Below are 14,491 nucleotides of genomic sequence, written 5' to 3'. Positions count from 1 at the left end.
CATAAACAGCACCAGCATTCAGACCTGAAGGAAGGAGGGGGAAACGCAGCATTGGGGTCACTGTCCCGGTGGGGCCATTGCTAGCTCTCCCCCTAGCAGTGAGGGAAGTCAGAAACCCTCCTCCTGGTTGCCACTGGGAGTGGTACCCTCAGAAAAGAAGAAATACTCCAAAACAACCAAAGGTAACCCTTTTAACCTCTTTTAAGCCACACACCATTGTCCTCTGATCCTTTTATCCCATCCTGGTAACACAGGCTCCAGAAAGTATTACTGGAAGGTACACTGTATCACTTATACACTAAAGTATTACAGGTCAGAACCATCTACATCCCTCTTAAGGGTTGCCCCAACCTAAGGGCTCAGTGGAACTGCTGGACACCTTCTACCTCCTCCTGATGACCTATCCAGTCCCCAAAAGGCTTCCAGACCTCTGACCTCTGACAATATTCTCTCTGCTGGAGGTGTCTCTCCTCTGTCCTTATCCCTCCAACTTTCTTCTTGGATTCAAAAATCACACAAAATCGTCTATTTAAAACCAAAAAGCACCCTAAAGAACATTTAGTTGCCTCTCCTAATCACATCGATTCATCCAGCAAATGAATGGAGCACCTAGAATATACGGTAAGAATCTGTATCCTTAGAGGATGATGCCAGTTGTCCAAAGTCATACAGTGACTTAGTGACTAAGAGACAGAAACTGATCCCAAGGAGAAGGGCCTCCTACCCTCCTTTCATGTTAATGATGTTAATGACGATGGTGGTGAGGATGACAGCAGCAGCCGATATTTTTTATAGAGCTCAAGTTTAGGACCAACGGGTTCAACTAAACTCATGTAGTTTATCAATAACTATCCCCTACTCCCTTGGAGAAGGAAATGGCAACCCACTCCAGTGTTCTTGCCTGGAGAAACCCAGGGACGGGGGAGCCTGATGGGCTGCCGTCTATGGGGTCGCGCAGAGTCGGACACGACTGAAGCGACTTAGCAGTAGCAGCAGCATCTCCCACTCCCAGCCAGACAGGAGACTGAATCAAGGCTAAGGCAGGAAGGGGAAGAGAAAGATGGTGCGAAGGATAGCAAGCAGGAGACAACTGGGGCTCTCTCAGGTACAAAATCCTTTCTTTGTCCTCTGCGTGTTATTTGTAGTGAAAAGGCTTTGTCTCCTAGGCCTTCCCTGAGTTCCAAAGAGCAGGCACGAGCAGTTACTAATTAGGAAAGTGGGGGAAGGCAGAAACAAAGGAAAAGCAGTCACGAAACAGTAGCTGAGTCCTAGTTCCTCCTCAAGTTCCTCTCTTACAGGAATGTTGGTGATGTGTTATAGTCAGACATGATTAACCCCAACAAGATAAACCTGCCAGGTTAGGGCCATATTCCTGTGAGAAAATGTGATTACCCCTCGTGAGAGAAGTGTGGGTCACTAAGGGGGTGGGCTTTAAAAAGCAGAAGGGTCTTGTCATCACCCTTTCTCTCCTGTGTGAAAACCAGTTTCTTTAAACTGTGATCCAGTGATCACTGGCATTAAAAGGTCTTAGAGTCTAAAACTGCAGATTCTGAAGCTCTACCCTGGACCGACTAAATCTGATTCTCCTGAAATGAAGCCAAGAATCCACATTTTAACAACAACAACAACACACACACAAAAACCCTTTGCATTTCTTAACCTTCGGAATGAATGGCCTTAGAAATAGGGAGATCACTGAGCAAGCCCAGGCTCTGAGAGGCCAGGGTTAATGTGAAGGCAACTGAGATGGGAAGGGGCTTCAAGACCCTTAGAATCACCTACAACCCACCCGCATTAGAGGTTCTCAACTTTGCTGCAAGCTAGAATCTCCCGGAATGCTTGCAAAGGCAGATTCCCAGGCCCTTGCAGACTATCTGAATCTGACTTTCCAGAAGAGAGGCAGGGAATCCAGGCTCACACCACCCACAACCCAGGGGACTCTACCATCAGGCCAGTGTGGGAAACTGATCTCAGATCTCATCTCTGGGTTCTGGGTACTCTGTGCTCATTTCCCTTTTGTCCTTCCTGAACCTGGAGTAAACTCTTGATTTAAAAGGCCAGTCTGACCTCAGCAAAGCTCCAGGGAATCCCGGAAGGATTTGCTGCCCACCCTGAAGCCAGCATCTTGAGAGGGCACACAGCCCCTCTGAGGCCCATGTAGGGCGGTGTAAAGGCCTTGAGAGCACCAGGGACAGGTGTCCTCAGAACATGGGTTGAGGCTCTGAGTTCAGATGCCCAACCCTGCACAGATTTTTCAGAAGCATAGCTGGAGGGTAGGCATCGGGGGTGGGTAACAGGGGACCCTTTGAGGACCCTCTCCAGAAGAGGAGCCTTTCACCAGCTCCCTTAACATGGCAGTTGGTAGCCATCGATGCAAAGATGTAGAGGAAGCCACAGGAGAGCAAGGCCTGGACGTGCTCAGAGAAGAAGCCAAAGAAGGTTCTTACTTACCCCAACCACCCCCCTGTGGCTGATTCTCATCACAGGACCTATCCAACCCCAGACTCTGGTAGACCCACGGAGACTCTGGTTCCAGCCCTGTGTCTTCCTGCAGTGCCAAACTTGGAGGAGGGAAGGTATTTTACTAGAGCAGGAGGCAGTTGATTACTCTTGTGATGCTTCAGCTACATCAAACACAAACACTACCTTTAAACTCCATCCCCTCTAAATTAATCTGCCAGATTAAGAGTAAAACAAAAACAAACAGCGCATCCAGTTAAATTTCAATTTCAGATAAACAAATAATGTTTACATAAAAATGCCCCTAATACAGACACATCAGGACTCTTGTCTCACACTTCCAGTTTAAGTACACTCCTGGACACATCTGCATCTTACCATAGGTGATGACAAGCAGGAGGAAGTTGAGATTTTTGAAGAGTCGGAGGATAGAACTTAAGTACGATGCATCAGGGGATGCCAAACCATAGCTCAGGGACTGGGCCCTGATAGGGACATATTTAGGCTTCTCCTTGATTACTGAAAGGAAAGAAACAGAGGGATCATTTCAAATCCCTTGGTCCCACTCCTGCAGAGCTGACACATGGACGAGAGCTGATTCTGTCTTCCGAGAAAGAGCTCAGACTCCATAAGGAAATATTACTTATTCAATTAAATCCTTTATAGCCTCCTCTGTTGAAGCTGCATTTCACAGCCTGTAGCTGAGTGACTGGTCCTTTGATTACTTTTTTCTTAATGGTCTTTGGATGGTTGTGATCACTGAGCCTCCCAGACAGTGTCCAAGGATCAAGGAGTCCCGAAATAATCAAGGAATGGTGGTGGTGGTTTAGTTGCTAAGATGTGTTCGACTCTTGCAATCCCATGAACTGTATAGTCTGCCAGGCTCCTCTGTCCACAGGATTCTCCAGGTAAGAATACTGGAGTGGGTTGCCATTTCCTTCTCCAGAGGATCTTCCCGACCCAGGAATCAAACCTGGGTCTCCTGCATTGCAGGCAGATTCGCTACTGACTGAGCTCTGAGGGAAGCCCTGAATTAAGGAATAATGTACCTCAAACGTAGGAAGTCAAGAGACGCCTGGAGTAACAGGCAGGTTTGGCCTTGGAGTACAAAATGAAGCAGGGCAAAGTCTAACAGAGTTTTGTCAAGAGAATGCACTAGTCATAGCAAACATCCTTTCCAACAACCCAAGAGGTGACTCCACATGTGGACATCACCAAATGGTCAACACTGAAATCAGATTATATTCTTTGCAGCTGAAGATGGAGAAACTCGATACACTCTAAGACCTGGAGCTAACTGTGCTCAGATCATCAGCTCCTTATTGCAAAATTAGGCTTAAATTTAGGAAAGTAGGGAAAACCACTAGATCATACAGGTACGACCTAAATCAAATCCCTTATGATTATAAGGTGGAGGTGATGAATATATTTAAGGGATTAGATCTGGTAGACAGACTGCCTGAAGAACTATGGACAGAGGTTCGTAACACTATACAGGAGGTAGTGACCAAAACCATCCAAAAGAAATGCAAGAAGGCAAAATGGTTGTCTGAGGAAGCTTTACAAACAGCTGAGGGAAGAAGAGAAATGAAAAAGCAAAGGAGAAAGGGAAAGCTATACCCAACTGAATGCAGAAGTTCCAGAGAATAGCAAAGAGAGATAAGAAGGCCTTCTTAACTGAAATGCAAAGAAGTAGAGGAAAACAATAGAATGGGAAAAACTAGAGATATCTTCAAGGAAATTGGAGAGCTCAAGGGAACATTTCTTGTAAGGATGGGTGTGATAAGGCCCTAACAGAAGCAGAAGAGATTAAGAAGAGGTGGCAAGCGTACACAGAAGAACTATACAAAAAAGGTCTTAATGACCCAGATAACCATGATGGTGTGGTCATTCACCTACAGCCAGACATCCTGGAGTGTAAAGTCAAGTGGGCCTTAGAAACCATTACTATAAACAAAGCTAGTGGAGGTGGTGGAACTCCAGCTGAACTATTTCAAATCCTAAAGGTGATGCTGTTAGAGTGCTACACTCAGTATGTCAGCAAATTTGGAAAATTCAGCAGTGGCCACAGGACAGGAAAAGGTCAGTTTTCATTCCAATCCCAAAGAACAGCAGTGCCAAAGGATGTTCAAACTACTGCATAGTTGTGCTCATTTGGCATGCTAGTAAGGTTATACTCAAAATCCTTCAAGATGTGCTTCAGCAGTATTTCAACTGAGAATTTCCAGATGTATAAGCTGGGTTTAGAAAAGGCAGAGGAACCAGAGATCAAATGGCTAACATTTGCTGGATCATAGAGAAAGCAAGAGAACTCGAGAAAAACATCTACTTCTGCTTCATTGACTATGTTAAAGCCTTTGACTGTGTGGATCACAGCAAACTGTGGAAAATTCTTAAAGAGATGGAAATACCAGAGCACCTTACCTGTCTCCTGAGAAACCTGATGCAGGTCAAGAAGCAACAGTTAAATCATTACATGATACCACAGATTGGTTCAAAATTGGGAAAGGAGTAAGATAAGGCTGTATATTGTCACCCTGTTTATTTAACTTGGCATCGTGTGAAATGCCAGGCTGGATGAATCACAAGTTGGAATCAAGAGAGCTGGGAAAAATATCAATAACCTCAGATATGCAGATGATACCACTCTAATGACAGAAAGTGAAGAGGAAAAAAGAGCCTCTTGATGAGGGTGAAAGAGGAGAATGAAGAATTTGACTTAAAACTCAACATTCAAAAAAGAAAGATCATGGCATCTGGTCCCATCACTTCAAGGCAAATAGAAGGAGAAAAATGGGAAGCAGTAATGGATTTTCTTTCCTTGGGCTCCAAAATCACTGCAGACAGTGACTGCAGCCATGAAATTAAAAGATGCTTACTCCTTGGAAGAAAAGCTATGACAAACCTAGACAGCATATTAAAAAGCAGAGACATCACTTTGCCGACAAAGGTCCATATAGTCAAAGTTATGGTTTTTCCAGGAGTCATGTGTGGATGTGAGTGTTGAACCCTAAAGAAATCTGAGCACCAAAGAATTGATGCTTTCGAATGCTGATGCAAGAGAAGACTCTTGAGAGTCCCTTGGACAGCAAGGATATTAAACCAGTCAATTCTAAAGGAAATCAACCCTGAATACTCATTAAAAGGACTGATGCTGAAGCTAAATCTCCAACACTTTGGCCACCTGATGGCAATAGCTGACTCATTGGAAAAAATCCTGATTCTGGGAAAGATTGAAGGCAAAATGAGAAAAGGGTGGCAGAGGATGAGATGGTCAGATAGCATCACTGACTCAATGGACATGAATTTGAGAACACTCCTGGAGATGGTGAAGGACAGAGAAGCCTGGTGTGCTGCAGTCCATGGGGTCTCAAAGGGTTGGACACAGCTTAGCAACTGAACAACAACAATGTATCACAGAGAACTGAAGACATTCTGTAGTAACAGGAGGATGGAAAGGAAATGAGAGCTGAGGCTCTGGGATTGGTGAGGCCAGATGAGGACTCAGCAGCAGAGCTCCTCCCAGGGAAAGGGCTGGGCTGCCCATGCTGAGCACAGAGCCTGGCACATGCTGCCAATAAACACTCCCTGACAAGGGAAAGGAGCTGCTGCTATTGGAGAGAACACGAGTCCATCCCTAGTTTCTCAGAGTGGGAATCAGACATCTGCCTCCTGAGAAACCAGAGGACTAACACATGCTCCTGCAGGACTGGGCCTCTGATAGGAAGGACCAGGGAGGGACAGTGGGAAAACCATTCTCTTTATGTTCTAGTTCCAGTCCAGCTGGTACAATCCATTTCACCGCACTGACTGCTGTTCTGTTCTCTGGGGGCCAGATCAGTTTAACGAGTTGTTTGATTGGGTCCACATAACCATCATACTGCCTCATCCAGCCTCCATGAGAATGCTCCTGAAAGGTCAGGAGATGGTCTCCGGCTAGAGGAACCTCTAAAATAGGGCTTATTCTCTTGAACATGAAAGGAGTCCTCACTCCACCTAGAAAGACCTCCAGCCCAGACTTCAGAGCCCTGCTTCTTTCTTCTCTGGAAATAGTCCTGGGTAACTTCCCACTGTTATGAAACTTTCATCCAATGTCTTGCCTGTTTACCTCTCCTTCTATCAGGGGAAAGAAGTCAAAGAAAGAGGATTTTTAAACCTCTGCAACAGCATCTATTTCCTCAGGGATTTGGCAACCATGAGCCAACGGTACAGGTAAGATTTTTCAATTCATTTCAGTCAGCTACTATATTTGCTTAAGAGTAAAATGCCAAAGAGCAGAAATGTCCTATCTCCAGGATCTCAACTGCAAAGAACCCGGCCCTCATCTGCTACAAACATGAGAAATTGGAGCTGGGCAGACTGCAGTTTGAAACTTCAAGTCTGACCAAGTAAGAGGGTCCCTTTCAGATTGGTCTTTCCTGTTCTCAACCATAGATTCAAAGCTTGTCACCTTTCCAGGAACACCAATATCTCTGTCCAAGAGATACTGTGAGTTCTAAAAAACCATCAGGGGACTTCCTGGCAGTCCATTGATTAAGACACTGCGCTGCCACTTCATGGGGCACAAGTGTGATCCCTGCTTGGAGAACTAAGATCCCACATTCCATGCAGTGGCCAAAAATGAAAATAAAACTCATCAGGTAGCCCTTCCCCACCTTGGAGCCCAGGAAGCGAATGACACATGTGAACAGCTGGATGAAGTACATGATTATAAATCTGTTTGATTCAGGAGATGGGGCTGGCAGGAAGGATTGGAACCTTTAATGTGTGAGGAGGTGCTTTCAGATATCAGGAAGACAGCTAACCTGAAAATGAAAAATTTTACTACCCTCCTTCTGAATTTACCATAGTCTGTGTAATATCACTCAGATGATAAAAGAGGACATAAATTATATTAACCAAATATCTCAGTGATTAAATACATATGCATATAAAATTAATAGCAGTTCCCTGGGGTTGGTGGTTGGGATTGACTGGTATAATAAGTAAGTAAGTGTTAGTCGCTCAGTCGTGCCTGACTCTTTGCAACCCCATGGACTGCAGCCCACCAGGCTCCTCTGTCCATGAGATTTTCTAGGCAAGGATACTGGAGTGGGTTGCCATTTCCTTCTGCAGGGGATCTTCCCAACCCAGGGATTGAACCTGGGTCTCCTGCACTGCAGGCAGATTCTTTACTGACTGAGCTACAAGGGAAGTCCATTGACTGGTATAAGGTTAAGTAAATGGTCATTCTTTATGCTTTTTTGTATTTTCTAGATCTTTCCATAATAAGTCTATCTGATGTGTATTTTTAAAAAGCATTTAAAAAACATGGGCCCCAGACATTCTCAGATTAGTGTTTGTGGAGAAATCCTGCTTTATTTTGTTTTATTCCAGAAATTAAAGCTAATTTCTTTAACTCCACTCAAGTCACTGTTTCCTCTTGGTTGAGTAAGACCGATACTAGTACCTCCCTATAGGAGTCAGTGAGATCAAGTACACTCAGCACAGGGCCTGTGACATCATCAGTGCTCACTGGGGTTTCATCAAGGGGATAAGCAGGCTCCCCATTAATTCTAATGAGGTCATACTGGGGAACTGGTGAGTTTCAATTAAACCTTTACAAGGCAGTGAACAAAGTGCACAGGACCAACTTGCCCTGTATCAGCAACAACTACTTAGGCTAGAACTCGTAAAGACCATTGGAAGCCAGGCCTGCCGTTTCTACAGATATATTTTATAGACTACATGGCACCCAGAATGGTGTTCTAGGACCATGTTCACACAGTCCTCACACAAGCCAACAGAACCTCCCTGCCTCCCCGCCCCCCATGAATCAATCAATGCCCTTACCGATGATGACAAGGATGAAGAGCAGAGTGGCCACGCCTGCTGTTATGTAGAACAGGATGCTGATGTGGTAGGCAAGCTCATCAGGACTGTTGATGTTGGGTACCAAGACAGGAGGGACCAAGAGCCCAGGGGCAATTCCAAGCTATAGCAGAGAGTCAATTGTAATATCAATGACCAAGTGGTAATAGCATATATTTAAGACACTTCTAATGAGAAATATAATCCCCATCTTTCAGTTCTTAAAACCCAAACAGGGATTATTTCCCCACAAAAGACATCAAAGAGTGTTCTTTTGCTTCACAACTTGACTCACACACCCTTGATCACCCTCCCTATCAATAACCATTGAAAAAGTTATTTTTCTCAGTGCAGACTTTTCTCCAGCTGCAAACTACTGAAAAATGGTTCCTTTAGTCCCATCTCTATGGTATAATAAAACAATGTTGATTTTTTCCTGCCACTTAAATTCTTGATTTCACTGAATCTGTTAACATGGAACTGAGAGACCAGTTGAGGGCAAAATTCTATATACTACAACCCCAAGAACTTGCATTCAGTGAGAGATGGAAGCCTAGACTGGTTAACAGATTTACAGAAAAAAATGCTTAAGCTCATTGTGTAAGTAACCTATTAATTTACAATCTATAGTGTGAAGTTACAAGCTTCCACAAAAATTTACACACAGAGGATAAGGGACATGCAAACTGGCTGTAAACACACATATGCACACACACACGTACAAATGAATTGAAACATCTCACATCTACACTGGAGTTCAAACTCTAGTGAGCTGACAGATAATGTGCCTTGGGTGTTTCCAAAGTGAGAAATGTCTTGACTCAGGAGGAATTAGCTGTGATACAACTCCCCAAACCCTTCTGCCATGTGAAATAACAAGGCAGAAATGGGAAAACAGCATGGCAACTCAGGCAAGTCTCAGATTCTGAGTGAATGAAGTTGAGTAAGTCTTGTGTTAAGGTCCCACTTTCCCCTTACTGAACTTGAAAGCAACTGCAGGTAGAGAAGAAATTGGCTTTCAGGCCAACTATAACACCACTCATCAGCTGCCAATATGCTGATCATCACGATTGGGTTTCCAGCCTATTACAGCCACTACTGATTTCAGCTCTGGGATATTCACAAAAGTCATCATCAGTAACCTCAGTGTAGGGTTCTTCCAATGTACAGAGTATACAGCCAACAAATCAAATAGACCTTTTTGTATCTACTGTGTGAAATGTATTCTGCTAGATATCTTAGGGAGTACTGAGATACATATGAGAGATCTTCTGCCCTCAAGGGGAGAACTACATAATCTAGTGGGAGCAGGGAGATTTAAAACAAAATATGAAAGGTAACACAAATGGAGATATTTGTGGGTTGAAATGATTGAATGTTAATAGTTTCAGAGTTCCTTTGTCATTCTCTATTATAACCCCATTATTAGAGGACCAAATGGAGGCTAAGAGAGGTTAACATCTAGAGGTTTTGTGACTTGGTTGGGGTTACACAGAGTTGAGAAAACAGATCTCCTGGCATCTCCAGGAAGTGACTCCTCCATGGGACCTGGATTGCCCTTCAGGGCTGAGTCATGGGAAAGGTTCTAGTGAGAAGGCTCCTCCAGGAGAGAAGGTATTTCATGTCCTTAGCACTTTATCTGATCCTCACTTACATCAATCTGTCAGAGCTGAGTCCCGCTTCTTAACTGCTGATCTCCAAGACACTGAGCGTAAAAACTAACCAAAGACAGGCGGGGCAAATGTACCCTTCACAGCTGGGAAGCTGGGCCACTGCACATCCTCTCTGGTTTCCTAAGCACTCTGAAGTTGCAGATCTAGAAGTTAAATGGAATCCCAGAGGGTCCCTTTTGCAAGAATGAGGGAAGATATGGGACATCACTCAAGGTTCTGGGATTCTCTCATTCTCAAAAGGACCCTGATATTAGGGACCGTATTTCTCAGTGATCTTCTGCCTTGACAGGTAAGTTCCCCCAGCTGGTTCCACACTGCACACCTGAACCCTCAGAGACACCACTCCATCCTCCATCCACATTCTAAGCCTGGGTGAGTGCCTTTCCAGCAGCCACAGGATACAGCAGCCAGCACAGGGGCCCGAGGTAGCCCTGGCCAGAGACAGGTAGCAATGCTGTCCCACAGTGACCTTTATCCAGGAGGAAGTCAGCTTTGGTGGTACTTTGATGCCTAGTGTGGAAATCAAAACATAGGTATTGCAATGGACATGTTTTTTCCCCGCTTCTTGAGAGCTGTGGTGAGTGATTGTGTAGAGCTCTATACCCAGATCCTAGTTCCTAAACCTGTCCCTTAGCAGTCACGTTGACTTGCTGGACAGATAGACGAATGGATGTTGGTAGCAAATCTTGTCTACAGAAAGCTGGCAGAGTCACGTAGGTCTGCCCATTAGGGACCAAAGTCATTCTATAAGTCACCTTATACTCCCAGTGGTAAGGGAAGAAGATGGGTGCAGTGGGAGTGGAAAGAGAGTAGGATGGCTGGCTGGTTTGGAGTATCTACTAGGCACTCATCACTTTGCAGAGAAAGGTCCACATAGTCAAAGCTATGGTTTTTCCAGTACTCATGTGTGGATGTAAGGGCTGTGCTTAGTTGCTCAGTCATGTCTTACCCTTTGCAACCCCATGGACTGTAGCCTGCCAGGCTCCTCTGTCCATGGAATTCTGGACACTGAATAAGCATACAGATATACAAGCACCTATGTGGGGACCCAGTGGCAAGAATACTGGAGTGGTAGCCATTCCCTGCTCCAGGGGATCTTTGCAACCCAGGGATTGAAACCAGGACTCCCACATTTCAGGCAGATTTTTAACCTTCTGAGCCAACAAAATATAGTCATAGATAAAATACACAATTACTTTGACAACCAAGTTGTACTCTCAATTCCTCGGGAACTTACTTTGTAGAAATTCCTTTAAAGTGGTGTTAATTTTTCCTCATTTTTACATCACCCGGAGTAGTGTTTCCCAACCTGGCCTGGTGACAAAGGTCACCAGTCCCAACCCCACTATGACCCCTCAGATCTAGGGTGGGTCCTGAGTACCTAAATTTTCAGCTGCAGGGAATCCATAACACATGTCAAGGGAATCTGGGAGACTATGGCTTCAAAAAAGGTTGGCATGGGCCTTCCTATGGCTTCAGTGTCCCAGCCTCTCTCCTCTCTCTAGCCAGTGAGATTTGGAAAATGTGGTCAGATTATGTACCTTCTACTCCAGTGACTTCCCTGGGCTTTTCAATCAGGGATAAAAATCCTAAACACACACACACATTTCTACATGTGGAGTCATCTGCCCTTAGTCAACTACTTGTTCCCTGGACTCTGTCACACAGGCCTCCTTTCTGTGTTTCAAGCACCCAAAGGGCTCCTCTGTGCCTGGGGACCTCAGGGATTTTTGCACCAGCTCCTCTGCTCAGACTAACAGGCCTCACAGCTCTGTTTCTCCAAGAAATGCAGACATCCTTCAGGCCTGAGCTCAAGTCCCACTTCCTTAGGGAAGCTTCCTCTGGTCCCCCAGCTCAGGTTGGGTCCCCATATAGGTGCTTTTATATCTGTATGCTTCTTCAGTTAGCATCTATCACCCCAACGAGACTATCAACCCCATGAGGGCAAGTCTCACATTTACCTCTAGAGTCTAGCGCACAAGCATGCTAATCAGTTAAATGTCTGGAGCTTTCCATGGAGTATCACAATCCTCACAGCAACCCCAGAAGGAGGGACTTAACACTAATCCCAGTTTCAGAGATGTTGAAATTGAGGTGCAGAAAGATGACTCGTCCAGGGTCACATAGCTATAGGGCTTGAGTTTAAAACACACTGTAGTTCTGAATCCAGAGCCTATGACACTAATCAGTATGGTTTATTTTCCTCATAAGAAAGCGTTGAACTGAAACAAAGTGAATGATGATGAAAAACTGTTATCCAGCTAATTTGATCAAGTGCTAATTTCAGATTCTGAGTTGAAAAAGTTAAAGTATCAATATTTACATACACAGGTAAAGGTTCTTATTAAAGTTCTTAGTTTTGTTACTCTCTTACCTAAAAAAATGGGGTGAATGAAGGATGGAGATGCAGATGAGGATACTCAATACTTATTTTTGATTTGATTTTTACCCTTTCTGCAAACTCAGGGGTGATATCCTAACACTGTTTCAAGAGCAGTGGTCACGAGCACTTCCAGATGAATGTCCCAGTTAAATACATCCCTATGCAGCCTGAGGGCTTCAGGTGACAGGAGGAAACCATACCTGCATCATGCATCGCTTGTCATTCCGGCTCACACACTTGGCAGAGCAAAAATAAACCCAGAAACCACGAGGCTACAACTGGGGTAAGACGTCCACACAACTCACTACACAACACAGAACAGCACAGCACAGCCGTGTGATGTTGGCTCTGAGATCTACAGAACTACTGTTCCCAGCCACACCGTCCACTCCGGCATGGGATTTAGGGAGTTCCAAGACCTACTTACGTGAGGTGACCTGCCCTCCTACGTGGCCTGACACTTCTACCACTGGTCACTCCATAAATGATGCCTTACAGTCTAATTCTGAAATGTAAAGAATTTGAGATTCTCTTCCAAAACAGAAGGGAAGACAAAGGATTAAGATATGAGCTTGCCAGGCCTTTCCATGGTTTCTAGGCATTGGATATTAAGAGTAAGAATTCTACTCCATCCTCCTGGACTTAACTCTAACCCCCAGGGAAGGAGTTAGGCACCAAGTACTGCTCCCACTGTCCTGGCTTCAGCTGTGTATAAAGAAGGTGAGAGCAACACCAGGGCCACCAGGGCCACCAGGGCCCCACTCTGCCTTTCCATGTGGTATGGGAGATGCTGCACTTTAAGAAAGCTGGTTGGACAGGCAAACAATAACTGCCAAATTCTAGTGACACAGAATAGTCTGACGTGAACAGTTTTTCAGAAATCACAGGTCCAACCCACTCCTCTACCCACCTGATTGCCGAGGACAGCTATGGAGCAGGCTGTTGACACCTCATCATCTCCGAACCAGACGGAAGCAATGCGGGAGGGCATACCCAGGATGAAAACCTGGGCCACGGAGCAGATGACCTGGCCCAGCACCATGACTGGGAAGAGATGCGGCTGCAGGCTGCCCAGCTTCACCCAGGCCCCCAGGCAGTTGAGAGCGGAGCCAGCAAGGGCAATGGTCCGCAGGCCGAACTTCTCCAAGAGTCAGGCCACTGGCAGGAGCAGAGGGATGTAGGTCAGCATGTAGCACATGGACAGCCAGTCGATGGCAAAGGCACTGACCCCGTAGAAGTTCATGAAGATGTTATTGATGGCAGCGTACTGGATCCACTGGAAGGCGTTGCACATGGAGTAGCCGCTGAACACCAGGAGCACCGCCCACCGGCGCTTGCTCACCTTGATAACAACCTCTGCCTAAGTTCCTGAACTGAGTTGAGCCTCTGTCCTCTGTCCTGAGTGAGGGCGTCTGTGAAGGGGTACCACTGTGCCCCCGTTGGTTGGGATCTTCATTCTCCATGACCACAGCCTCTACTGGAGCCCTGGGCAGGTGCTCCAGACTCCCGCAGCCTTAAATGAGAGTGGTCTCAGCTGGTCTTCTGAAGCCTTCAGGGCACGTGCCCCAGACCCACTCCAGAATAAACAGAATCCCCAGCACCCGCCTAAAAGCCCTGAGTGGGGCTCCCTGAGCTAATTTCCAAGCTCCTGCTCCTACTTTGCCTTCATGTCCTCAGACCGCTGTCTCCGAGGTCGGTAAAAAATGTTTCAGGCCAGTCATGGCCGCAGGTGCTTGGTGCCTGGAGGCCTCCCAAGGCATACTGGCCAAGGTCAGCACCTCCATCCTAGAGAGAGTTATCTCCTTGTGCAGCTACTTTGCAGGACTACGATAGCTCCAGGGCAGGCTTGGGGCCTTGCCCAGTGGCTGCCACTGCCACCCCACCTCCCCACCCCAACCACCTCCACCCACTCTGCCTCCCAACTTCTATAGCCACTGGCACCACAAAACTCTAGTTTTGCCAATGCTTGTGGGTACATTCCTCCTCCAAGATCAGAATGCCTTACAGACAGGCCGTTGAACTCCCATCCATGCACTGCACCTCAAATTCATTTGCCCCTTTCCGGTGACTCCACAAGGAATACCCTCCATCATTCCAAGGTAATCCTCTGCATAGAGTCTCCTAG

The 14,491-nt window shown here is 45.8% G+C and overlaps 1 protein-coding gene across 1 annotated transcript in view; it reads right to left on the bottom strand.

Moving 5' to 3' along the window:
- The window catches only part of LOC145513862 (choline/ethanolamine transporter FLVCR2-like), a 68,091-nt gene extending 54,004 nt beyond the window's left edge, over positions 1-14,087 (bottom strand). Inside the window, 4 exon segments of the mRNA XM_081510798.1 lie at positions 2,839-2,979; positions 8,293-8,434; positions 13,277-13,726; positions 14,046-14,087. Of these exon segments, the coding sequence (XP_081366924.1) occupies positions 2,839-2,979; positions 8,293-8,434; positions 13,277-13,726; positions 14,046-14,087 (775 nt within the window).
- Between the last annotated feature and the right edge of the window lie 404 nt (positions 14,088-14,491).

The sequence above is a fragment of the Giraffa tippelskirchi genome, chromosome 7 (genome assembly GCF_054371585.1).
Source record: "Giraffa tippelskirchi isolate mGirTip1 chromosome 7, T2T-mGirTip1v1.2.pri, whole genome shotgun sequence".
In the NCBI taxonomy this organism is placed as follows: domain Eukaryota; kingdom Metazoa; phylum Chordata; class Mammalia; order Artiodactyla; family Giraffidae; genus Giraffa; species Giraffa tippelskirchi.
Note: the sequence above shows the minus strand (reverse complement) of the source record. Positions and strands in the feature narration are given on the sequence as shown.